General features: G+C 55.3%; 2 protein-coding genes across 2 annotated transcripts; both read left to right on the top strand.

Moving 5' to 3' along the window:
• The first annotated feature begins 585 nt into the window (after positions 1 to 585).
• On the top strand, positions 586 to 12,102 carry UNC119B (unc-119 lipid binding chaperone B). Its single transcript, XM_046025584.1, has 5 exons — positions 586 to 849; positions 3,171 to 3,284; positions 5,552 to 5,663; positions 5,797 to 5,969; positions 8,287 to 12,102. Exons 1-5 carry the CDS (start codon positions 606 to 608, stop codon positions 8,397 to 8,399), a joined length of 756 nt encoding a protein of 251 aa, XP_045881540.1. The 5' UTR covers positions 586 to 605; the 3' UTR covers positions 8,400 to 12,102.
• Positions 12,103 to 13,725: 1,623 nt separating this feature from the next.
• ACADS (acyl-CoA dehydrogenase short chain) lies at positions 13,726 to 24,939 on the top strand. The gene is made up of 10 exons (XM_046025557.1): positions 13,726 to 14,007; positions 15,170 to 15,333; positions 21,886 to 22,035; positions 22,269 to 22,380; positions 22,738 to 22,889; positions 23,211 to 23,381; positions 23,452 to 23,589; positions 23,735 to 23,830; positions 24,027 to 24,083; positions 24,210 to 24,939. The coding sequence occupies exons 1-10, from the start codon at positions 13,962 to 13,964 to the stop codon at positions 24,360 to 24,362; spliced, it is 1,239 nt and encodes a 412-aa protein (XP_045881513.1). The 5' UTR covers positions 13,726 to 13,961; the 3' UTR covers positions 24,363 to 24,939.
• The last annotated feature ends 342 nt before the right edge of the window (positions 24,940 to 25,281 follow it).

The raw sequence follows: 25,281 nt of genomic DNA, 5'->3' as shown, positions 1-25,281 counted from the left end.
TCTAGCTCAAATCTTGACCCAGTAGGATTTAGAAATGGTAATCTAATTGGGAAGCCGCGGTGGTGTAGCAAGCACTTGTTTTAACTTCTGTGCTGAAGATCAGAAAACATTTCCTCAAGATGCCTTGTCTAGGGGTGCCTGGGGGGCTCAGTGGTTAAGCCTCTGCCTTTGGCTCAGGTCATGATCCCAGGGTCCTGGGATCGAGCCCCACATCAGGTTCTCTGCTCAGCAGGGAGCCTGCCTCCCCCTTTCTCTCTGCCTGTCTCTCTGCCTACTTGTGATCTCTCTCGGTCAAATAAATAAAATCTTAAAAAAAAAAAAAGTTGCCTTGTCTAGTTTACATGACAGAAAGTCATTTGACTGTATGAAATATTTTAAAGACATTTGGGGTGGTCTTGGGGGGCCTGATGGAGTCTGATGGGTTGGCACCCCCGGCCACTAGGGCTCACACCTGGCGGGGACCGAGCGGGCCGAGGAGGCTGCTGGCCCCTGCCGGCAGGGCCTGCCCCCGCCCCCGCCCCGCCCCCAGGTGCCACTCGGGGCCCCGCCCCCGCTCTCCATAGTTACGGCGCGGCGGAGGCGGCGGCCATCTTGGCGGCGGAGAGATGAGCGGATCGAACCCGAAGGCTGCGGCCGCGGGGTCGGCGGCTGGGTCTGGACGGCTGGTGGCGGGCAAGGAAGAGAAGAAGAAGGCTGGCGGCGGCGTCCTGAACCGACTCAAGGCGCGGCGGCAGGCGCCCCACCACGCGGCAGAGGACGGCATCGGGGCGGCGGTCACGGAGCAGGAGCTGTTGGCCCTCGACACCATCCGGCCCGAGCATGTCCTTCGCCTCAGCCGGGTCACCGAGAGTGAGTGCCGGCCCGACCGCGCCCTACCCTCGCACCGGGCCCCGGACCCTTGTCTTCAGCGGAGCCGGCCGCTCGCCACCTGACCGGCCCGGGGGGACCACCCAGGCCCCCTCAGCCGGTCAGGCCGCGTCGCCCGGCTCTCAGCCGGGCCAGCTCTGTGCTCCCCACTCTTACCCAGACTTGGTTGGAAAGGTTCGCCTTGAGCTTGACCGCGCTCCCCTGTGTCCGGCCACGCCAGGCTCCTCATGGGCGGGCCCCAGCTGGGCCTCCAGGCCGGGCAGTTCTCCTAAGCTGGGTCCCTTTGGGTAGGGAGCCCCCTTAGCTTAACCGGCACCTCCCGAACCTGGTTAAGTGGGACCGCTGCCCCCTCGTCCTGGGAGACCCACAGGTACCAGTGAACTTCCTGCTCAGCCAGGCTCCCTCAGCCTGCCCACTCCCAGCCCGTGCAGTCTCTGCCCGCCCAGACCTCTACCTGCCTTTCCCTCCACCCCGTCCCCTGACAGGCCCCTCTCCAGCCTTCCTTGGCCCCCTTACTCCTTTGGTCCCAAGCCTTGCCCCGCTGTGTGCAGGGGGGGCCTTTCCTTCCTCAAACATATTGCCATGGCATTTCATGCAAATTGAAAACTGCCACATTAGAAAATACATAATAAAGTTTCAGTTTATGTACCCAGTCCAAAATGTGACTCCTAGAACTTACTAGAACTCCTGTTCTAGTAAATTAAGAACGTGTCAGGGTTTAGGAAGTGCATTTCTTGCCTAAAATGCAACCATCCCACAGGGTTTCATTGCTAATAAGGAAGACTGGGAAGAAATACATTGCCCACCCCCTGTCTTGGCTCTCCTCCCTATTCGTGTTCTCTCCCAAGCCAACCCTGACTTGCCGCCGTTTTCCTTGCTGCCATTTCTCCCCTCCCTGGTCAGACCCAGCTTGCTTTAGCTGTCGGGGAGCGGGGGGGGGGGGGGGGGGGGGGCTCTGGTGTACCTCAGGGAGCTGGTGGCCGCTCCTGTGATTTGGCCTGTCCTTTGCATGCCTGAGTATATCTTTAGAAGGTCTTGCTAATCAGTTTATTGAAACATTGTGAAAACGCTACTTCTATTCTGTCCCCGTTTTCATTTGGGGCTCTGAAGGTCCGGAAGTGCTCAGCACCTCAGCATTCCAGCCTCCTGTTTTCTCCTGATACCAAGGGTGAACTGGGCCATTCTAATGCCTGGCCCTAACCGGCATTCTCTGTGGGCGCTCAGGTGTAGGAGCCTGGGATTGGTGCTTTCACTCAGACTCACCCCAGAAGCCTACTGGAGAAAGCCACAGGTCAGAGCTCGGTGACTCTGGATTTTGTTCATGTCTGTTCCATTCAACAAGTCATTTATTGAATACCCTCGAAAGATGCAGAACCCATCTCAGTCTTTTTAGGATTTACAGATAATCAGCGGCTTAGCAGACGATGTAAGAAAAAGTGCTCAAATGAGTTGTGGAGAAGATGCTATCAGCAGTTGTCATAGAAAGAGATCAGGGAAGTTTCCCATGACGGGTACCATATTGATAAGCTGCTCAGGTTGTCACGGGCTCCACTGCACTTTGGCCCAGTGCCCTCCCAGCAGATCTGCCCTGTCACCCGTGTAGGTAGGGTCCACCGCCTGATTTTGTGCAGTCTACAGGCTAAGAATGGTTTTTACATTTTTAAATAGTAGAGGGGAAAAAAGATCTCAGCACACGTGGTTATATGCAATTTATATTTCAGCGTCTGTAAATAGTTTTATTGGACTACAGCCATACTCATTTATTTGCAGGTTGTCTGCAACTGCGTTTTGCTGCAGTGACAGAGTTGAGTACTTTTGACCGAGACGGTGTGGCCCCAAGGTCTAAATTATTTATGATGTGGCCCTTTATAGAAAGCTTTGCTGATATCTGCTGTGCGATACTCACGGCTGGCAGGCAGACAGGCACTATATTGGCCATTAGATCAGCATAAATGTTTTAAAATGGATTTGTAAAAAAATTCTGTGCTGTTGTGACATCAAGTTAATAGATCATGGAAGCTTTGTAGGCCATTTTTGGAGGTGTTTCCAAAGGAAGCCCCTTAAACTTCCCTGTCTCTAAAAGTGTAATGATAACCTTTCATCCAAATCCATGCTCTTTTTTTCTTTCTTCAGTCCCCTTACTCTTCGTCACACAACTTTTGCTAATAACATAAGAGAAAGTTTTGGGGTGTATTTTAAGTGAATTGTGTAAGAAGAAAACCCTGAGTTTGCTTCAAAACTTAAGAAAGAAGGAAATGGTAGTTTTGGAGGGTTATTTAACAGCGTTTGTCTCTTATTTTCAGATTATTTATGTAAACCCGAAGATAACATCTACAGTATTGATTTCACTCGTTTCAAAATTCGAGACTTGGAGACAGGGACAGTGCTCTTTGAGATCGCCAAACCCTGTGTTTCAGGTAGGCCTTAGTATTGTCCCCCTGCCCCCGAGAATGTCTCCGAGGCTCTCGGCTTCTATCTGTGGGAACTGTTGCGCCCGGCGGCTTGGATCCAGCATGTCCACTGCCGGGCCTCCTCCTGAAGCCTGGCCTGTCAGCCCTGCTGATCAGGAGCACTGAGGGGCTCGTGTTTGTTGAGTATGTACCCTCTGCTGGTTGTACACGTGTTTCTGTTTGCATCGGGTTCTCTAATCCTCCCATTTCTGGGAGGAGCTATTTTTCCCATTTTACAGATAAGGAAACTGAGGCCCAGAATTTCCAAGTGACTTTCCTAAGGTCCTGTGCTTGTTCATCTTACCATGTTGCCTCCACTTAGGAAAGGAAACGTTGGAATTAAAGTAGAATGAGGAAAGATTCCCCTGAACCTTGGTTCCTAGGGATGCTGGAAGGGTGATGTTGCGAGTCCCAGGCCAGGCTCCCCGTCTTCTCCATCACTTTCTCCTATTTCCCTGTAAGTACTAGTTTGGGTTTTAATCTTCACCATTTTCTTGATGAATAAAAAGCCCAGACCTATGAACTACTTGGGAGTCCTTAAGTTAGCTTTGAATAGATGCTTCCAGTGCTTGTGATGCAGCCCCGGGTGACTCATTCCTGGCCTGGGGACCTCATGTCTGTCTTGGAGCTCATCACCAGAGATGCAGCACCCTCTGGCGTTCGTTGTTAGAACACCAGCACAGATTCACCGAAGTCTGTATTAATAATTTTTTTTGTGAAGCTCTTCTCATCTGATTTGCTGCTCAGAAAGAGCCTGTAAGTTTGGTGAGGCAGGTATTAGTATCCTGCGTGGGTCGAAAGGCTTTCCTGAGAAGGTCTCAGCTCAGGTTCATTGTACAGCCAAGGCTGTGGCCCCAGCCCCATCCGGCATCCTTTATGCACTCGTAATCTAGAGCTGACCGAGGCACCCCACAGCTCCAGCTGGTGGGGCCTTAGCTGGTGCTGGGAGAACCAGGGCCAGCCAGCTTCATTCTGGTGATGTGGCGTTCACATCCCTGGGTGACACATCCCAGCACTTCGGATGTTTCAGAGACCCCAGGGCCGCTTCAGGTGTGTAGACTCGGATTAGACGGGGCCTGTAGTAGTCATTTCAGTACAAAATTGAACTGTCTCAAGAAGGTCAGCTGCAGATCCTTGATTTTCAACTTTTCCAGTCTTTACCTTTAAGAACTTGATTCACTTGATTTGGTATGCTCCCACCGAATCGTAACCTCCTGCTGCACTCGTTCTGAGGAGTTTGAATCCCTGAGAAGATTTGGTCTGATTCTCTCTGAACCACATTGTTGGAACGAGGACTCTCCAGGGGCTGGCGCTGAACCTCTGCTCAGTGTTGCCCATATGCTCTTGGGGTTGTCATAGGCGGAGATGTGTGGGACTAAAAGAGAGATAAGTTGCACCCACGTTCAGCCTATACCTGGACACTGGACACTAGATGACTACTAGTGGGAACTGCCTTGTTTTTCACATTAGAATGGTTCTCTGGCTCATTTTACAGGACTTCCACTTTCTGGGTTCCGGAATGGACTAAAGTCACCCTCATTCCGGTCCTGCACTTTGGTCCATTGCCCATCAGCCTCGCTGTTTCCCAGGTGGTCAGTGTTGGACCTGGCACGGCCTGGAGTACGCATTATGATAGCCCAAGTCTGGAGGCCAGTTTCTTCCACTTAAATAACAAGAGTATTTCTAGGGGTTGTCTTTGCTGCCTGTCAGAAATTTTTGCATTCTTTGAATTGGCCTTTTGATGAGTTTCAACCTTTGTAGTCTCATTCTTCTGGTTGGCAGCTAGCACTGCCCCTCGTCACCAGCAGACCTATCTGTATGCTGTCCACCATGCCAGGGGCTTAGCCCCTGGCTTGTATTTTAGGCCGACTGCCTTAGGATGTGGCCCAGGCCCCTAAGCTACGTAAAAGGTAAGAATAGTTTAGTGTTTGAGAACAAGCTTCGAGTCCCTGGGTTCAAATCCCTGCTTCCTCCAGTTACTATTTGGGGGACTATGGACATGTGACTTAATGTCTCTGAGCTTCTGCGTCCTGATCGGTAACATGGAGATGATGATGACACCGCACAGGGTTGCTCTGAGGATCCCAGGAAGTGATGAGCACAAGGACTGGTCTGTAGCAAAGGCGCAGTCAGTATTGGCCGTCCTGCTGTGGGTGTTAGTACCGTCCATTGGTTGCGCTGTTGGGACCAGTGGTGCCCAGACCGTACACTCAAGACGGTGTATGCTCTTTCAGACCAAGAGGAGGAGGAGGACGACGAAGGTGGAGATGTGGATATCAGCGCAGGACGGTTTGTCCGCTATCAGTTCACACCAGCCTTTCTCCGCCTCCGGACAGTTGGGGCGACGTGAGTACCTGTATTTCTGGAGGGGAGAACACTTGCTTGTCCACAAAGAATGTTCTCGGTTGGGGTCTTGATTGGCCTTAGAGAAGGGAGGAGGGGGGAGGCCAAGCGGGGCTCACAAAGTTTTATTTTGCAGAGTGGAGTTCACAGTGGGAGACAAACCTGTGTCAAACTTCCGGATGATCGAGCGGCACTATTTCCGGGAACACTTGCTGAAAAACTTTGACTTTGATTTCGGCTTCTGCATCCCCAGCAGTAGGAACACTTGTGAACATATCTATGAGTTTCCCCAGCTTTCGGAGGATGTCAGTATGTATTCCTTGATTTCTGTACCATTCTAGATTCTTAGGGCTGGAAGGAACAAACCTTGGAGTCCTGTCTGGTCCAATGTCCTCATTTGGCAGAGGAGGGAGGTGGTGACAAGAAGCCTCTCTAGGCATTTGACCTCAGGCTTCTCATTCCCTAGCACTCCTGTCTAGGGTTTCAAGCTCTGCCTGTATGGGAGCATCGAGGTTTTAATAATGCAGGCTGTCGTTTGCAACGACGTGGATGGAACTAGAGGGTATTATGCTGAGCGAAATAAGTCAATGAGAGAAAGACAGTTACCATATGATCTCCCTGATATGAGGAATTTGAAAGGCAATGTGGGGGGTTTGGGGGAGTAGGGAAGGAAAAAATGAAACAAGATGGGATCGGGAGGGAGACAAACCATAAGAGACTCTTAATCTCACAAAACAAACTGAGGGTTGCTAGGGGAGGTCGGTAGGGAGAGGGGGTTGAGGTGATGAACATTGGGGAAGGTATGTGCTATGGTGAGTGCTCTGAAGTGTGTAAGCCTGATGATTCACAGACCTGTACCCCTGGGGCTAATAATATATTACATGTTAATAAAAAATTAAAAAAAAAAAAACCAGTTGGAAATCCATTTACACGTGCCCCCAAAGGGGAAAACATTATTCACTGAATCAAAAGAACTGTCTGTGGGAAAAAAAAAAAAATAATGGAGGCTGTTTGCTTTAGGTGCCTGCTGCAGGAAAGGGGGTGACTGAGGGAGAGGAGGGGGAGGCCCCTGACCATCCCCGGGCCTAGGGTTGGCTGGAGCACCTCTCCAAGCCTCTGGTTTTTCACTGTGTTCTCTTCATTGGCTCCTGCCCGGCACTCTTTGTTTGCCCTCTCCTTTCTCCTTAGTCAGAGGGAGAAATGAAGCTGGGCGCTAACTAGAATCAGAGGGCTTCCTCATCCTCCGCTGTCAGAATAGATTTGCAGGAAATGGGGAATTATTATGGACTTTGGAGCAGCAGGAGTGGCCGGATGGGAGCCGTGTCTTAGGAAGAGTAATCCTGTAGTTCTGGGGGGGAAAAACTGGGGAGGCACCAGAGGGAGAAGCTGAAGAGAGGTAAGAGGTGGACTCGTGGAGAGAAAGAGCAGTCTTTGTAATTCCTGTGACTGGTGGAGCTCTCTTAGCGTTCTCGTTGGTAACCAGCGAAAATGGCTGCAGAACAGTGAGAATGTGAGCGGGATCCTGTGAATAGTGGGGGGAGTATGGCTGAGTTGTAGGGAAGGATCTACATACACAGACTGGTTTTCCCAGAATCCCAGATCCTTAAAACGGTTACATTCCGAGAACCAGAATATTCTCCACTCACACTGACGGTGCTGTTTCCAGGTAAAAGAAGGATTGCCGACGTGGGGCCGGCTGTTTATCACTGCACCTGACCTGCTGCCCACACTGGGCCAGGAGATGTAGACAGCTTGCAAGAAAGGATCATGTATAGTGTTTCCAGGTTTTACCCAAGGCAGTAGGACTTTTCTTCTTGAAACTAAATATGCTGAAAAAGTGTGGAGGTCAATAATCTGGATATAAACCAAATAACTTCAGCCTGAATGGGTTCAAAGGACTTTAAAAATCTGTTTCATCTTTTGAGAACTGTGGTAAACAAGCGTGTTTCCTCCAGAGGAACCAGAATAGCACGTGATCATTAACTTGGAATGATCAGAGGTAGTGACTGTTCATTGTCCTGACTCTCTATTATGCCTGAAGAGGTTTGGGCAGTTGCCTGAGCAAACAGAAGATTTAAATTTGGATCCCAAGACAAGCAGGTCTTTTGAGGGAGTGTTTGCGATTTAGTACCCCAAGCCATGCCTGTGAAAGGCTCCTCGCCCGTGGTGCCCCTGCACTCATGCACACCTAGGCTTCCTTTGGTTGTCAGTAGAGCCCCTGGGAAGAGGGCCCCGTGAGGCACAGCTTTTGGAATTTGGACCAGAATGTCTAGAGGTGGGGGACAGACCAAAGTACTGAGTAAACAGTCTTCCGTGGTCCATGTTGGCAAAAGGGCGATCCTGTTTCCCTGGGGTTCTGATGAAGGGCTGGAGATGCCCCGGGAGTGCCACATCCGGGTTGCTTGCATCCTTATGTTGAGGTGGGTATCGTGTTTCATTGGGTGGCCTCTGTGGCTCTCTGCAGCTCTCCAAGCCCGCCCCCCTCTGTTCTGACCCCATAATTCTGGCAGAGTATACTCACGTTCTGGAAGGCCGGCTTATGAATTATTACTGTGGTTTTTCCCACCTAGCCCAGGGGGCGGACTCACACATGTGTCTTTGCCGTTTCCCTTTCTCTGACTTGCAGTTCGTCTGATGATTGAAAACCCCTATGAGACCCGCTCTGACAGCTTCTACTTTGTCGACAACAAGCTGATAATGCACAACAAGGCCGACTATGCCTATAATGGAGGCCAGTGACCGCTGCAGGAGCAGACAAGGAGGTGCTTTGCTGTGGCCCAAGGTCCTGGCACACGGAGGTGGTTGAACCTGCTGTTCCTCAACACAACGTCTGGAGCCTGGTCCCAGGAAGCCAGGGCTGGGGTGGTAGTTTCCTGCGCTCAAGAGAGGTGCCAAGCAGTGCTGTGTTTTCTTCCCCAGTATTTTTTCTTCCCTTTTCCCTGCCCCGTAGGTCACAGAGGTACTAGAGTAAAGAATTAGGGTCAGTCTCCTGGAGTCCAGAGAAGAAAGGCAGTTTGTTTTCCTGTTGTCCTAGCCGCCTGCTGGTTGTGCTGGTGAGCCTAGGTCTCTGTGGTGTAGCTGCGTCGGGGTGAGGAGGCTCTGGCCACCTCGCGGCTCAGCGGCTTCTCTGTAGGATCCTGAGCTCGGTGAGAAGCTGAAACCAGGCCTTTTCTAGGCGCTTCCTCCTCTCACAGTGCCGCTGTCAGCGCAGTCTGACCTCAGCTTGTGAGTAGTTCTACAGCAACTGGAAAGAAAGGGGGTGGTGGAGGGGCGCCTAGAGTGGGGACGCCGGGGGCCGCTAGGGCCGCCAAACTGAAAGGTCTGTGTTGTGGCGAGGCCTGCTTCTCTGTCGGACTTCCAGGATCCTCTACCAGCCCTCCTAGGGACACGCCGAGGTTTCAGCCTGGCCATGCCTTCCTGTTGCCCATCTTGGAGGACAGATGAGTTTGCTCTGCTTGTCCTGGCTCTAACTTCCGAGTATCTCCTGAAACAGACCGTCGGTTTTATGCTCTTAGAACAGTAGGATCTCTTGAGGCCACAGTAGGCCTTGTATTTTGTGTTTTGGTTTTTTCCCCAATCTTCTTTTGGGGAGGTTTCATAAGAGGACCATGGTGTTCCCAGCATATGTGATGTGTGGTTAGACTTCTGATAGTATTAAAGAGGCTCCTGGGGCTAATCTGGCTCATGTTGGGGCCCGGGATAGTTACAGACCAGCAGCTGCTTAAAGGAGGGATTTGATTTTCCCTACACAGGAGAGCCTGCAGGATTGGCTTGCGATGCGGATTTGCCTCTGAAACTCCATAGATTTCTTATTTAGGAGGATTTTCCTGTCTGCCATTCTCCTGAAGTAATTTCTGGGACCATCCTGACAGGTCAGACCTCAGTAACGCAGATTCTGATCCTTTCTACTGCTAGCCGGGAATGCGTTCAGGTGTTTGGAAAGGGTGGACGAAGTAGCCCGAGGTCTCTCAGAAGGAGTTCTCAGAAGACCTTCCTCGCACATACATCCACGTGGGCTGCTTTTGTCCTCAGACCGACCCTGGATAGCCTCTTACTGCCTCCGCGCCTCCCGGTTGACTGGGGGCTGACCCTCTGATAAGATTTTTGCTGTGGCCGGGGCTTTGCATTGATAGGAAGGGCCCGCGCGTGTGGTCCTAGTTCCTGTGAAGCATCAGCGTAGCTGAAGGGGAGCAGTCTCCCAAGGTGCTGGGGACAAAGGCCACACGGGGCCCAGGATAGAAGGGCCGGCGCTCGGCCGCAGGAGCCTCCCGTGCATTCGCTAACCAGTGTTGCTTCCTCTTTGGATTCTAGAGTGTGAGTGGCCTTGAACCTGGGCCCAGTGCTGTGTCCCGGCCAGAGTCTGAGCTGTGCCAGGTGCTGGCGGCTCTCTCTCTGGGAAAACCCTTCCCCCTGTGTGCTGGCACTGGGTCCAGCCACTGAGGGAGGGAAGGGACCAGGCACCCTGCGTATGCGTTCCTCATCGCCAAACCGGGTGACTCTCAGAACTGGAGTCAACTACAAATCCAGGTGCCTTACCATGACTCTGCCCCGCGAGTTGCTGGGAAGAGCTGCATTGTCCTCCCTCCCTCCCCGTCTGTGGATGCACATCAGTATTGCCTCCTTCCCTGGGTCTCCCTGTGGCTCCTCTAGCCGATTTGTCTGTGCTTACTGAGCTTCAGAGTCACCCCCTCTCTGTGGGACAGTAGCCTCATTGGGAGATTTGCTACTCTTTGACATTTAATTATCTAGGATGTGGTTTCCGGAGCTGTCCAGAGCTCTGCTCAATAGCGTGTGTCTTAGAAATGTGTCCCAGGGCAGACCACGTCTTATGGACTAGTGGGCCATCTCTTACATGCGGTGTTCGTCTTTGCCACGGGGAGGGCAGGGGAGGCAGGCATTCCGGCTTGCGCAGTGCTGTATCCTCCCCATTAGCTTGCTTTGGTCTCCCTGGAGACCGTCTTGAGGCCGTGCGCTCCCTCTCTGCCCAGAAGGACAGGGATATGCCCTTGGGTCCACAAGGTCTGTCTGGTATTCTGTACCTGGTAGTCTGGGTTCTTGTGTCTCATTATTCAAGAAATCTCGAGAAGCATCACTACTCTGGGATGTTAACCAGGGTGAGTTTGGAATTCAGGCTTTGGACCTGACCTGGGGAGAGACTTGGAAGTCCTCCTTTCTCTGAAAGTAGCTGAAGCAGTCAGAAGTTGAATCCATGTGAGTAAGAAGTTGAGGCCATGTTAGTAAGGAATTGGGCCTGTTGAGAGTAGTTGTCTGGGGATGCTACAGGGGGAAGGGAAAAAGTGACCTACACGGGAGACCGTGCCTCCTGTTCAGAGCTGGCATCTGAGCGGCAGCTCCTAGAGGGCAGCTTCTGGAGGGACGTGTTCCAGCAGCCTGGTAGGCCCTCCCGGTGCCACGAGGCCAGGTGCCTGCACCTCTTCTTCCGCCATCCTGCTCCTGTCCCTCTGCCTTGGAATCTCCAGGAAGAGTATCTCTCTTTTCCTGTGGAGCCTTTGGGCTGTGATGCCCTTCTTGCTTCTCCAAAGAAGATCCCTGTTGATTTCATTTTGTCCTAAAGAGCAGACAGAAGAAGTAACCAATAAAAGTAGTTGTGGGCTAAAGAAGGCCATCCTGTCCTTACGTGTTAGCTCAGCGGTACCTTGCAGAGAAAGCAGCATTCGGGGGCCTGCAGTACTCCGGGAAGACACCTCCAGCCTTCGGGCCGTCTGGTGCTCCAGCAGGGGCAGTGATTTAGGGAAGGTGGGGCTAACTGTAGACTGGTGATTCTTGAAATGGCAGTGATGGGAAATCATCAACCTATTTTTCCAGTTGAAGTGGAATTGGTTTCTGGGCTGGATAATAGGCTGTGTGTAACAGACAAGTTAGGGGAGTCTTGCCTTAGTGTGTCCTGCCATCCCCAGGAGGCTGCCAGGGTACTCTTTTTTCTCTGTCAAGTCACTTTGTTTTGGTGGCTCTTGTCACCATGATGGCAGTGAGGTCTGGGGACTGGAGATAGTCTGTCTCCAGAACCACAGCATGGATTCCTTGCCGGCCCGAGCATTCCTGCTGCAGAGGCTGCTGCGGTCCCTGCTGTGAGCGCCTACTCCTCTTGTCTTGGCTCATTGGCTCATTGTTCTTCACATTCCATGGCACAGAACATCTGCGCCCCAAGAAGGGTCTGGTGGAGGCGGATTTAACCCCTTGTTTTACAAAGGATCATGTAAAGTCATTGAAGTTGTGAAAGTCTATTTTTTTCCCCTGTAAATCTATTTTTCACAGAATATAAGAAACATCAATGACCGGATCTGTCCTTCCTCCTCTTTCCCCTTCACCTAAGATCTTCATTCCAGTTTGTATCGTCTTTGTGTCCAGAGTAAACTAGGTGACTTATTTGTACAAAATGTTATTTTGCCACAAGAGACAGTAATAAAAGATTTTCACAGTACGTGCATCTTCTCTTGTCCTCTGGGCCCCATGGGTTGCTGTGGGGAGCAGGTGTGGGGTGGCGGTGGGCTCTGAGTTTCTTTACACGACCTTTCTGTAAATCAGGAGTATATCAGGGAACAGCATTGGGCTCTAGGTTTAATATTGTTGCCTTTTTTTTTTTTTTTTTTTTTTTTTTTACAAAGAGAGACAGAGAAAGTAAGCACAAGCAAGGGGAGCAACAGGTAGAGGGAGAGGGAGAAGCAGACCTCCTCTGAGCAGGGAGCCCAACGCGGGGCTCCATCCCAGGACTCTGAGACCATGACCTGAGCCGAAGGCAGACACTTAACCAACTGAGCCACCCAGGTGCCCCTCTTTGCTTTGTTTTGCTGGGGGGGGGCTTTGAGAATTAAATATGTAATTTTAACATTAGGGTTATTGAGGTGTGCATTAACCTACGGTAGAACTCCCCTGGTTTAAGATACAGCGGGACAAGCATGCAGCTTTATTACCCCATCACGGTCATGATCCAGGGCTGTGCTTTCATCCCCCAAAGTTCCCTCAAAAGCCAGTTCCCTTGAAAGCACTATCTGGTTTCTATCTGCACGGGGAAATTGGTGTACTTTTAATACAAAGCTAACCTGTAGGGTGACGGGACACTGGTAAGTACGTCTGGTTCAGATGGTCTGTGGCCGTGGAAGCACTCATCGGCCGGTGTCCTTTCCCTGATTTCCCCTTCTTCTGCCTTTTCCTCCTTTCAGGGCTCGGGGCAGGGCAGCAGAGAGGTCAGGAAAGCCTTGGAGCATTAGCCAACCACAGCCATCCGTTTGGGTCAAAGTACTGTGGATTTAGAGACTTTCTTTTAAAATGAGAGGTAACATGTTAAGGGCTTTGCTGCATCTTTTTATTGATCTCGGGAGGGAGAGCAAGAGCAAGGTCTTGGAAGACAAATTTTGGCATGGGTGTCAGTGCTGGGGACAGGTGCGTTGCTGAGCTACAGAGGCATAAAAACAGGGATAGAGGGATGTGTGGGGGCCTGTTAGGGTGCGGAATTCTGACTCACGCTTGTGCTGAGGGAAGACCCTTGTCAGGGCGCCGGAGTTGCCAGTTTCCTGGGGAGGGTGAAGAGGTCTTGACAAAGATGCCAAGGACCAAATGCATTGGGGGCAGTGCCTGGTGCTCCCAAATGGGTTCTGCCCCACAGGTGGGGGGACAGATGGGACTACAGTGGAAGGAGGGTGACAGTCCCACCCCACCGGCACAACTTCTGGAGAAGAGAGATCCCTCACCCCAGGCAACCCAGTGAGCATCAGGGCAAGACCTTGTACCTCTCGGAGCTCACAGACTGTGGGTAGCAGTCGAGATTCAGACGCTGGAATAAGTAAGACTCTGGGATGGAGAATGTGTGGTCAGGGCAGGCCTCAGTGAGAGTGAGTGAGACCCGGATGGAGGGAAGGCGCATTCCAGGTAGAGGAACAGGGATTGCGCGGTCGCGGAGGCAGGAACAAGCCGGGTGTTGGAGATGCCTTGTGCGGCTGGAGCAAAGCGGGGCACGGTGGGCTCCGGGGCAGGAGAGGTAGGTGTGGGTTGGTCAAACGGTCATATGATCATATTTTAGGTCGCGGAATTGGATTTTAGGAGAGATGGGCCACCGTCCGCGGGTTTTGAGAAAGGATGAAGGCGGACCGCGGAGACCTAGCGAACTGGGGAGAAAGCGGTTTGCCCTCCCGGGAAGGAGGCAGGGCGGGGAGGAGCGGCGGTGGGCCCCGCCCCCGGTGGTAGGGGGCGTGACGGCCCGCCCCCGCCCCGCCCCCGCGGCCCGGAACCGGTGCGCTCCCGCGGGAGGTTGGCGAGCAGAAACCCCGCGCTGTGTCCGCCTCCATGGCCGCCGCTCTGCTCGCCCGGGCCTGCGGCCCCAGCCGCGGAGGTGAGTGCGCTCCGGCTCCGCACAGCCGGGGTGGGAGGGCGGCGGCGGCCCGGGCCGGCCGAGCGGGAGCGAGTCCCGGCGGCCGGGTTCTCCCCTGCGGCGGCAGCGGCAGCGGCGGCAGGGCAGCACCCCTTACTGGGGCACGCGCGGCCTTTGCCCCACTTGGGCCGCTGCTGGCGTTTGCGCGGCCCGACTCCCGCTCTGACTCGCGCCCACCGCCCCGCTCTCGCCGAGGCAGCCACACTGCCCACTCACCCCCCACCCCCGCAAGTTCCCCGGCCCTGGAGGCTCAGGGGCGCCCCCTCCTCCCGAGCCAGGCCTGGTACTGAACCCATACTCGGTGTCTTGACCTTGGGCGAGGCGCTCGGCCCGTCTGCCTCATTTGGCCCGTGTGTAACATGGTCCCAGGAGGTGTCACTCTTCTGGTGGAGTTGTTACAAGGACCAGGCTGTGTAAAACACTCAGCACAGCGCCTGTCAGATGGCGCTCAGAACCGTGAAGGCTCGTTGGGTATTTCCCGCCGCACCTTTCCTGGTTTATTTCTGTCTCGCTGTAGCAGCAGTGACACGTGTGGCCAGGGCTTCCTTTGCCTGCAGGACAACAGTAAGGGACCCCATGGAGAGCTGTCTCTGCCAGGCCCCGTGCTGAGTGCTGTAGTCAGCATTTCTCCCACCCACCCACCCCCAGGAGCTCAGTACTGCTGGCTGCCAGGTTTGCTAGGCACAGAGGCTCAGTGAAGTTAAGATCTTTGCCTAAGTGGCAAAGCTGTGGTCTTAGTACCATGGGTGTGAAGGTGGGGTGGGAGAGTTGTGGAGCAAGTGTGTTGCAGTTGGAGGAAGCATTCAGCTGGTATGGGTTTCTAAATAGCGCGCTTGACATTTTGGACTGATAATTGTTAGTTGTGGGGTCTGCCCTGTACATTGTAGGGCGTTAGGCAGTTCCCTGTCCTCTATCCCCTCCACAGTAGCAGCATTCCACCCTTCAGCTGCAGCTACCAGAAATGTTTCCAGACATTGCCAGATGTCCTGGGGTGGGGGCCGGTGGGGGGAGCAAAAGCATCCCTGGGGGAGGCCCACCGAGTCACGGTCTGGCCATTATGATGATCGTGCAGCAGGGCCTCCTGCGTCCCCCTCCCACTACTACCTGCTCTTCTTGCTGGCAGCTCTGCATCCTCGGGCCTGGCGTCGGTTACATACTATCTACCAGTCCGTGGAGCTGCCTGAGACGCACCAGATGCTGCGTCAGACGTGCCGGGAATTTGCCGAGAAGGAGCTGGTTCCCATTGCGGCCCAGGTGGACAAGGAGCATCGCTTCCCGGCAGCCCAGGTGAGAGTTCACCGCAGTAGCCCCTGAGGGTGGTCTGCCCTCTCCTGCTGGATTGGCAGTGACCGTGACTGCCAGAGGCCCTGAGACTCCCAGCCAGGAATCCTAAGGCGGGTCCTGGAACCCAGAAGATGCTCTGGAGGTTTCCTTCATGCAGCACGAGGCCCATAGCCCGGATTTAATTTCCACAATAACAATAATACGGGTGGCTGGGCGTAGTGCTTACCTGAGCCAGGCATCGTGCTGGTGGCCATGGTTAAGCTTACAGGCTGCTTGCCCTCTAAGGAATTCCAGAGTTTTCTGGTTGCCATTTCATGTCTCCTGGGCTCTGGGGCCACTTTTCCAGCTTAGAAAATACTGCGCTGTTTCACAGTGTCTTGGGGACTGTGCCGGGAGTGTGGTGCCATGCGGGGAGCTCAGAGTGAGGTGGGCAGATGGCGCACTGGGCTCTGACACCGGCTGGCAACTTCCGGGTGTGGAGCACTTACCCCACGCATCATCCCGGCTAGTCCTGAGGATATCCGCACCTGCACGTCTGATCCCCATTTGGCTTCTAGAAGGTTTGTCAGGATTAAGCGAGGTACACATGTTGAATTCTGGTGCTTCCTGGTGCCGGGGAAGTGGGAGTTGTCAACACTCTGATTGTTTTATCACAGTTGTGAAATTTGAGATGGAGAGGGGTTCAGTGATTTTTTTCAAGGTTACCGATCTGTGCGCTAGAATTCATATCCCAAGCTTGGCTGGTTCCAGAACCATCTTCTCCATCCACTCTCCACGTGGTTGGCCCAGTAGCCCGGCTGCTGGGCAGGGAAGGCCTCTTCTAATTGGCAGTTTTCCCATCAAGGGCCTAAACTGCCCTTCTGCCCTCCACACCCACATGCACTGCCCTCCGTGACCCCACCTGGCACGTTCCTGTCATGGTTCAGTGCGTTAAGGGAGGTGTGACCAAACTCGGTCTCTTTGTGAGCAGAGTGTGGGACTAAGAGCAGCCATGGAAAAGCAGGGTGAGTTTCGAGACGTTGCCCCTGGAGCAACTGAGCCTGAGACATGGCTGTGTGTTGGGGCTTCTCCTACCAAAAGACAGATGGCTTGACTTACTTTTCCTGTGCTATTCCTGTGTCCCCTGAAATTCTTACTCAGATGACAGACGTAGATTTGCTCTGGACAGGAGCGCTGGCAGTAGAAACCGATTTCTTCCCCCAAGCTCCTTTGAATTGGTCTTTTGGCTTTATACTCTCCTCCTGGCTTCCTGGGGCTTGGGAACTTGCAGGCTACCCCTCGGAGCCGTGGCAGACAGGTGTGGAGGGTGAAGGCTATGGCGACTGCCCCCACCCCCTCTTCCCGTGGGATGGGATTGCTCCTTTGGCTTTTCTTTCCCATTTTCTTAGCCGGCTCCTGTTTGAATTGCCTGGGCTGTAGACCTAGGGAGGAGTCGTGCCTCATCTTCTGAGCTTGTCACCACCTCTCGCCAGCTGGCCTCTTGTCTCCATGACGGATGGGATCCAGAGGTTAATCCGAGTCCCTTCCGGCAGACTGAAGCCTGCTGGGTTTGTGCTTTTATCCCCGCCTCCGTTCCTCCTTTGTAGGAGCTGAGCGCCCAGGCGCAGAAGGGAATCCGGGGCTCCGGCTGGCAGAGGGGTCAGAGAACTCGACACCCCCTAATGTGGCAGGTCGCCAGACTCAGTAATAAGACCCCCTACGTTTCCCAGTGCAGCGACAGTAAGAACAGGACTAGCTGTCATTTGGGGGCCACTGTATTCTGGGTGCTCGAATGTCCCGTCTTTAGCACCACACGCAGGGTAGGGGTGGGGGGTTTAGAGTATCTTCTGTGTTTAGATGAAGAAACTGAAGCTAGAGGTTGAGTTTCTTGTGCAACAGCCACCTAGGTGGCCTGCCTGGCCTAGAGTAGGTGCTTGGTTAGTGATTTCTTGTATTTTTCCTTGGAGAATTTTTTTTTAAAGATTTTATTTATTTATTTGACAGAATGAGAGAGATCACAAGTAGGCAGAGAGGCAGGCAGAGAGAGAGGGGGAAGTAGGCTCCCCGCTGAGCAGAGAGCCTGATGGACTTAATCCCAGGACGCTGGAATCATGACCTGAGCCGAAGGCAGAGGCTTTAACCCACTGAGTCACCCAGGCACCCCGTCCCTGAAGAATTTATCTACCCCTTCCCAGAAAAAGTGGGTTTATGGGGGAATATTCAAGGGGAGAAGAATTGAGGGAGACAGGCCAAGAATTAGGTGGAAGGCTAGTACTAATTTTTGCTGGCTTGGCTGGTTTGGAGACCTCAGTCGAGCTTCAGTTTTTCTGTATTCAAACAAAACAAAACAAAAAGAAAAAAAAGAAGAAAGGAAACTATGGAAAATTTATAATATTATTTTATTATAAAGGGAAATAAGAAATAACATGGTGTTTCAACTGAGCTTGTATTCACCAGCCTTCAGCACGTGGGAGCTGTATATTTATTGATAAAACTGAGCCCCACGAGGGGCTGGCTCAGTTAGTAGAGCATGCGACTCTTGATCTCAGGGTCATGAGTTCGAGCCCCATCCTGGGTGTGGAGCCTACTTTAAAAACGAAACAAAACAAAACACTGAGCCACGTTTCTTCTTCATTCAGTGACTATTTCTTGAATAGCTTTCCTAGACCAGGTGCAAGACCTGCTCTTCCTCCTCATGTCCTCTCTCCGGTGATGGTGCTTCCCTGACCCAGTTAGCCACGTAGAAACTTCTAGAACCATACCCCATTTTCTTCTTCTTCCTACCCGCTGAATCTTGTTAACTATCCCTGGAAATGTGTCCGAATGCCACCTCCCATTTATCTCAAGCGAATTCATCCGTGTGTGCCCCGGGAGCAGCCTGTTCCTCACCCACGACCCAGTGGCTGTGCCCAGCAGGTCGCTGTGCGCTGTCACTGGCACTCTCCTGTTCCCGCCCACACGTCCCTGTCTGCACATACTGTGCCCTTGGGAGGTGGCCCGCAGTCAACAGTGGGCTGCTGACTGAACAGGGGGGCGAGGTGGCCCTGTGTGGCGGGTCTGGCCCAACACGCAGCACTTGCTGGCCGCCAGCGGACACTCGAGGTGGCTGCAGATGGGGCTTCTTTCCCTTGAATAAGAGGCAAGTCTCCTCTAAGTGAGGGCCCTGGAGTCTCTGAAGGGAGTCAGTTTTGTCTCTGCTGAGCTTATGCAGACTCTGGATAAATTTGATTTTGTGACGGCGTTAGCGGCGCCTTACAGTCGCGTTTCTCTGGGAAATGCCTGCTCAGCATTCCCCCGACGGGAAGGACACGCATGTTCTTTCTGTTTCTGCAGCTTCACATCTAGTCCCCGGTCTCTTTCTGTTTTCAATGCTGTCGTCTCTTCCCTGAGATCATGATCTGAGCTGAAATGAAGAGCTGGATGCCGAACCGACCGAGCCACCCAGGCGCCCCTGGGCTTGCTGAGTAGAAGGGTTGGGAAGAGCAAAGCCAGGATCTCTGATGAAACTGGGCGAGCCGATGGCGTCCAGGCACCAGGCCTGGGGTGGGCCAGCTCCCGCCCTCCAGCGGGCTGGAGCTGGAGACTTTTCGGGCAAACCCTGGTGGCATATAGCAGGGGCGGAACGGACCTGAGTGACACTTGAGGGGTGTGACTGGTCGGGGTGCAGTGAGCTCACACGGTGACCCGTCAGGAGAGCCCGTGGGGGGCGCGGTCAAGGGGAGAGGGCCCCGGGCTCTGGCTTCCTTGTGCCCCAGAGCTCCCCGCCTGCAGAATGAAGACCAGCCACCCGCACTCTGCACTCTGCCACACCCCACCTGCGGCTTTCAGTTCCCTTTTGTTTCTTGGGGGAAAGTGGAGCTGTGGGGTGTGGGATGAGTCCGTCCTTTCCTCCAGGGCTGTACCCAGAAGGGCTTTGGGGTGAAGAGGAGCTTGGGTGGCACCAGTAGCATGGGTGGCTGGGAGGCCGGAGACAGACTTCCAGCGAGGTGCCTGGCGGCCGGCGTGCGCTTCCAGCCCCAGGTGGCGTGTGGCCCAGTTCCTGACCCCGCAGCGCTTCCCTGAGGAGATGCTCTGTCTCCCTGGCCTGGGTTTGTGGGCTGCCTTGAAGGGTGGGTCTGACCGGCTCTGTTTTGAGGCCACGCTCTTGCTCGCACCAGGCCCCGCGAGCACCCCCTCGTGGACTGAGGTAGGGTGCTGTGTAGACCACTTGAATTTCGGCTCCCCGGCCCGCCGGAGTGCTTTCTGCCCATGGTGCTGCCATGTCTCTGAGCAGGCCCACCCTCTCCGGCTGCAGCTGTGGTCACCGCGGAGTGTTTGGCTTTTTAGAGATCCTCAGAATGACACATCTGGGGTACCTCTGAGTCCCCTGCCTTTTTTCTTCAAGAGAGAGCCTGAGTGGTAGGGACCGGTTGGTGGGGTCCAGTTTGGGGGGAGAATCTTAAGCAGGCTCCCTGCCCAGCACGGGGCCCAGCGCAGGGCTCGATCCCTGAGATTGAGCCTGAGATCATGACCTGAGCTGAAACCAAGTCTGACGCATCACCGACTGAGTCACTCCGGTGTCCCACCTGAACCAGTGTCTGTCAGTTTCCTCTTGCTGTTGTGACAAACGACCACAGACAGAGACTAGCGGCTTAAAACGCTCGCGTATTATCCAACACTTCCTGGAGGTTAGAAATCCTGAGTGGGTCTTGATGGGCCGAAATTAGCGTGCTGGCGGCCCTGGAGAAGGGGCCATGCCTTGCCCCTTCCAGCCCGTGGAGGCCTGCGGCGCTACCCGCCCGTGACCCGCCTCCAGCCAGCACTGTGGTCGCTCTGAGCCCTGCTTCCCTTGTCACCTCTCGTTCCCCTCGTCTCCCTCTTTCCCTCATAAGGACCCTTGAGATGACCCTGGGGCCCCCTGGATAATCCACCATCTTTAACTTAATCTCCCCGGCAGAGGCACCCGGATCTGCCCTCTTGTGGCCGCAGGGCGCCATGGCACTTGCGGGCTTGGCGGGTCAGTGGCTGCCCCACCCTCTCTGGAGAGTAAGAATTTAAGAATTTCATAGAGGGGCCTGCACACCATGATGGACGTGCTCCTTGTCCCGGCCAGTGTCTTCCCGGCGAGCCCTGGTCAGCCGCTTCCTGACAGTGAGCGCCCTCACCGCCCGCCCCAGTGCGCCGGGCTCCGGGCTCTGCACTGCGCGTATTTTCTCCGTCCTTCGGCAGTTCCCTTCGCAGCTGCTCTGCCGAGGGGGTGCGACGCCTATAATCACGGAAGTCCTATTAATTACAGAAAACTGAGAAAATATTGTGAACATTCTTATGTTAGTTTCTTTTAAGTCAACTTGTGTAAGAACACGGTTCCAGGGGGCGCCTGGGTGGCTCAGTGGGTTAAGCCTCTGTCTTCGGCTCCGGTCATGATCCTGGGATCCTGGGATCGAGTCCCGCATCGGGCTCTCTGCTCAGTGGGGAGCCTGCTTCCTCCTCTCTCTGCCTGCCTCTCTGCCTACTTGTGATCTCTCTCCCTCTGTCAAATAAATAAATAAAGTCTTAAAAAAAGAACATGGTGGCAGCAATCCAGTGACAGCAAGGGGCTCACGGGGAGCTGCGGCACCTTTCTTCCCCTGCCCCTGCTGCTCCCCACAGGCAGCTGGTTTTAGTTGCTTCTTTGTGAAGCTCAGGATGTTCTGGGTGGCCCGTGTCAGCCCCCCAGAAGGCAGGCTGTCCCAGGTTGGAGGGACTGAGCTGGTTGCGACCCCAGAGTCACTGCCTGGGCTGCGGCCCGGCGGCGTTATTCACAGGCTCTGGCCCCGAGCAGGTTGCTCCATGTGTCTGGGCTCTGGAGAGACTCAGATGCAGAGCTGGACGCGCAGTAGGCACTTGCTGGTTGGCCGTTAACTGTTACTGTGGTTCCACGTCAGAGACTCCAAGCTTTTAGCACTCATTCACTCAGTCATGGGCACTGCGAATATTGCAGCCAGCAAAAACCAGTCTCCACCCTCATGGTCAGGGAGAAGAATCTTAACCAAACCCAGCAGGGGGATAGGTGTGAACTTCCAGTCGCATAAGCCCCGCACTGGGAAGGCACAGGTTCTGGGAGAGCGCCTGGCTAGGGGACACAGCAGCTGCAAGAAGTGAGGCTTGAGCTGAGATCCGGAGGGAAGGAGACCACAACAACTAGTTGATAAAGGGCATTACTGACAGGAAACGGCACGTGTAAAGGCCCTGTGGTGAGGAGGTAGGGGTATGTGTGTAGAGCTGAGAGAAGGTGTATATGATGTTGTGCTGTCCTGCTCCTTACCCTGGGGGCCCCTGAAGTTTTCCTGTGCCTTCTGCCTGCGTGTTGGCTGTGGCTGTGGACACAGAGGTGAGCCGGTATGGAGTGTGGCACCAGAACAGCTTGGATACACAGTGCGTCATGCAGACCTGAGCTGAAGCTGGGCTTCAGCGTCTGGACCCGAGGATCAGGGTGTGGGTGGATGGGGCCACATGGCCTGAGTTTCTGCAGGCACTGGCTCCGGAGTAGGAGGGTTTGGACTTGGGAAGGGGGGCACTGGCCCCCAACTGCCCTTGCCATGACACCCTTGTGTCCAGGTGAAGAAGATGGGTGAGCTGGGGCTTCTGGCCATGGATGTGCCTGAGGAGTTCAGTGGTGCTGGCCTCGATTACCTGGCCTATGCCATTGCCATGGAGGAAATCAGCCGGGGCTGTGCCTCGACAGGAGTCATCATGAGCGTCAACAACGTGAGTCCCCACTCCTGGGTCCTGGGACGCACAGGTGGAAGGGAGGCTCCCGGGGGCAGGTGGGGACTCGGGCCATGTGTCCTGGCATCCCGGGCACGGCCAGCCTCTGGCACCCAGCCTCCGACCTCTCTGGGCTCGGTTCTTTCAGGTCGGGCCCCAGAGAGAACAGGTCTTGGAGTGGGGTCCGTAGGCCCCCTCTGACCAGCCACCCACCCTTTCTCCCACCCCCACAGTCCCTCTACTTGGGGCCTATCCTGAAGTTTGGCTCCAAGGAGCAGAAGCAGCAGTGGATCACCCCTTTTACCGGTGGCGACAGAATTGGCTGCTTTGCCCTGAGTGAACCAGGTACTGCGTGGAACCACGGTTGGTCCCCGTCCCCTGGCACAGAATCAAAGTGACAGACTGGGTTGGAGCCCAGGATCACGTGGTCACCTCAGCTGAGCTGAGGGACCCCTGGCTCTGGGGTCCCTCGGGTGTGAAGATGCCTGGCTGTGGCACCCCCCCCCCCCCCCCCCCCGCCATTGAACTAGTCTCTGAGAGCTCTGGCAGCTGGTGTGGCCCTGGAGCTTGCTCTTGGGAGCCACATTCCTTGGAGGCCAGGTCTTTGTGCTGTAGCTGGGGGCAAGGGCTGGCCCTCTGCCCGTGGGCGGTAGCGCCCTTGGGGAGCAGAAGCAGTGGATTCTGAATCTGGGTCCGGGGCAGGGAATGGCAGCGACGCGGGAGCCGCCTCCACGACCGCCCGAGCAGACGGGGACTCGTGGGTCCTGAATGGCACCAAGGCCTGGATCACCAATTCCTGGGAGGCCTCCGCCGCCGTGGTCTTCGCCAGCACAGACAGATCCTTGCAGAACAAGGTGGGGTCCCTGGGGAGAGGGTCAGTGAGACTTCTGGGCTGCAGACGTTTCGAAGCTTCTCGATGTGAATCCCACCATGGCTTAAGGGAGCTGTTCCTGCTCTCACACCCCTTGGGGCTGCTGCTTTTCCTCCCTGGCCTGCTGGTGGCCCGAGGCCTGTCTGTACCTTCCCCTGGGCAGCCAGCAGAGGATGCCCTGGTCTGAGGGCTGAGGTCTGAGGGAGGTGGCGGGAAGTTTGTGTTTGTGTCTGGTGCCCTTGAGTAAGGGGCGTGACCGAGGCCGGTCTCTGAGAATGTCACTGCCCATGTCTGAGCCTTTCAGGGCATCAGTGCCTTCCTGGTTCCCATGCCGACGCCTGGGCTCACACTGGGGAAGAAGGAGGACAAGCTGGGCATCCGGGCCTCATCCACAGCCAACCTCATCTTTGAGGACTGTCGCATCCCCAAGGACAGCCTGCTGGGCGAGCCTGGGATGGGCTTCAAGATAGCCATGGTGAGCCTGGCAGTGGGGCCTGGGCCCTGGGGCCCAGCTGGCCAGCCACTGACCGGGGCCTTCTGCACAGCAAACCCTGGACATGGGGCGCATTGGCATCGCCTCCCAGGCCCTGGGCATCGCCCAGGCTGCCCTCGATTGTGCCGTGAACTACGCTGAGAACCGCAGGGCCTTTGGGGCGCCCCTCACCAAGCTCCAAGGCATCCAGGTAACAAGGGGAGCCTCGTGCGGATGCTGGAAGGGGGGCAGCTCGCCCTTTCCTTTCTGGATCCCCTGGGTTCTCCATCCTCTTCCCTCCTCTCCTGGGAGGGAGGGGCAGCCACTGACTGCCACGGGGGTTTGGGGCATTGCAGTTCAAGTTGGCGGACATGGCCCTGGCCCTGGAGAGCGCCCGGCTGCTGACCTGGCGTGCTGCCATGCTGAAGGATAATAAGAAGCCTTTCACCAAGGTGCCTGTGGGGTAGGGGTCTCCCTAGGTGCGGCTGGGAGCTTTGGTGTGCGGAGGGGGAGGTGTGGCTGGGGTTCCAGTTCCTTGGGCCTGTGGGTTTATTGCCGCAGGGGGAGGCCCCGCGGTAAGACCATGTGCTGGCGGCTGCGGCTCCTCCCCGAAGTGACGTTTCTGACCCCACCATCCCCTGTGCTTAGGAGGCGGCCATGGCCAAGCTGGCTGCATCGGAGGCCGCAACGGCCATCAGCCACCAGGTGAGCATCCTGGTGCGCGAAGGGGGCCGTGAAGGGGGCCCCCAGGGTTGAGTGGTAGGAAGCGGGCCCCTGCTGGTGCCCGCCGTGTGGCCGATCTTGCCCCTGACGCCCCGCTGTCCCCGGTAGGCCATCCAGATCCTGGGAGGCATGGGCTACGTGACGGAGATGCCAGCGGAGCGCCACTACCGTGACGCGCGCATCACCGAGATTTATGAAGGCACCAGCGAGATCCAGAGGCTGGTGATCGCGGGGCACCTGCTCAAAGCCTACCGGAGCTGAGCCGCGATGCAGGGCCGAGGGGTGCCCCGCTCAGGGGCCAGGCTGGCCTGGGGACCACCGCGAAGGAGGCAGGAGCCACGAGGCCTTAACCCTGATGCTTGGTCTGGGACCCTGTGTGCCTCTTCTTGCCAGGACCACCCGGCTCCTCACCTCCCCCCACCCCGGACCTAACCGCCTGGGGCCGAGTCTGCGAGAAAGGAAAGGTGAGGGGCCCCATCTTCAGCTCAGGTTTTTGACGTTGCTTCCTCTTCACACCTGTGCCTTATTGTCTTCCAGTGGATCTGGCCTCTGGAGGCGGGGCCTTGGGAAGGACCTCCATTTCCTTTCTCAGCAGGAGACCCAGGTGGGACAGCCTCTTGGCTGCCCCTGTTCTTTCCCTGAGCTTAGGGGTCAGGAGGAGGAGTGGCGGGGGGGGGGGGGGCGCAGAATGCCCGGGTGTTTTGGGAAGGCTGGTGGTCTGGTGTGAAGCACCTGGAACCCATCAGCCGGTTCTTCATAAATTATCAGTGAGTAGGAGGGGTCTGAATTTCTTGAGGACAATCGATTTTGGAAACTAATAAAGTGTACCTGTGCCCTGGTCCTCGTGTCCTTGCCTGGGCGCTGCTGCGGAGGGGACGTGGTCTGATAGTGTGTTCCCAGACTGCTGCCACCTGTGTGTGCGCGCGCGCGCAAGCAAGCAAGGCTGACTGCAGGGGCATCCCTCTGCAGGGAGAGCTCCAGCACCAGGCGGGTTTGACCTCCTGCAGGAAGGTTAGGAGCTGGGTCCTCGGGCTGGGGTGAGGGTCTAGGACGGTGACTGCTGCACACGGAGGGCAGGTGGGTCCAACCCCTGAGCAGCAGGGAGGGAGGGTGCGTCACAGCTGCAGAGGGCTCCGGGGGACCGGGAAAAGCGGTACAGGCCTGCAGAACGGTGGACATG

Source organism: Meles meles, chromosome 12, assembly GCF_922984935.1.
Source record: "Meles meles chromosome 12, mMelMel3.1 paternal haplotype, whole genome shotgun sequence".
NCBI classification, from domain to species: Eukaryota; Metazoa; Chordata; class Mammalia; order Carnivora; family Mustelidae; genus Meles; species Meles meles.
The sequence above is the reverse complement of the archived record's forward strand: the minus strand, read 5'-3'. Positions and strand labels throughout refer to the sequence as shown.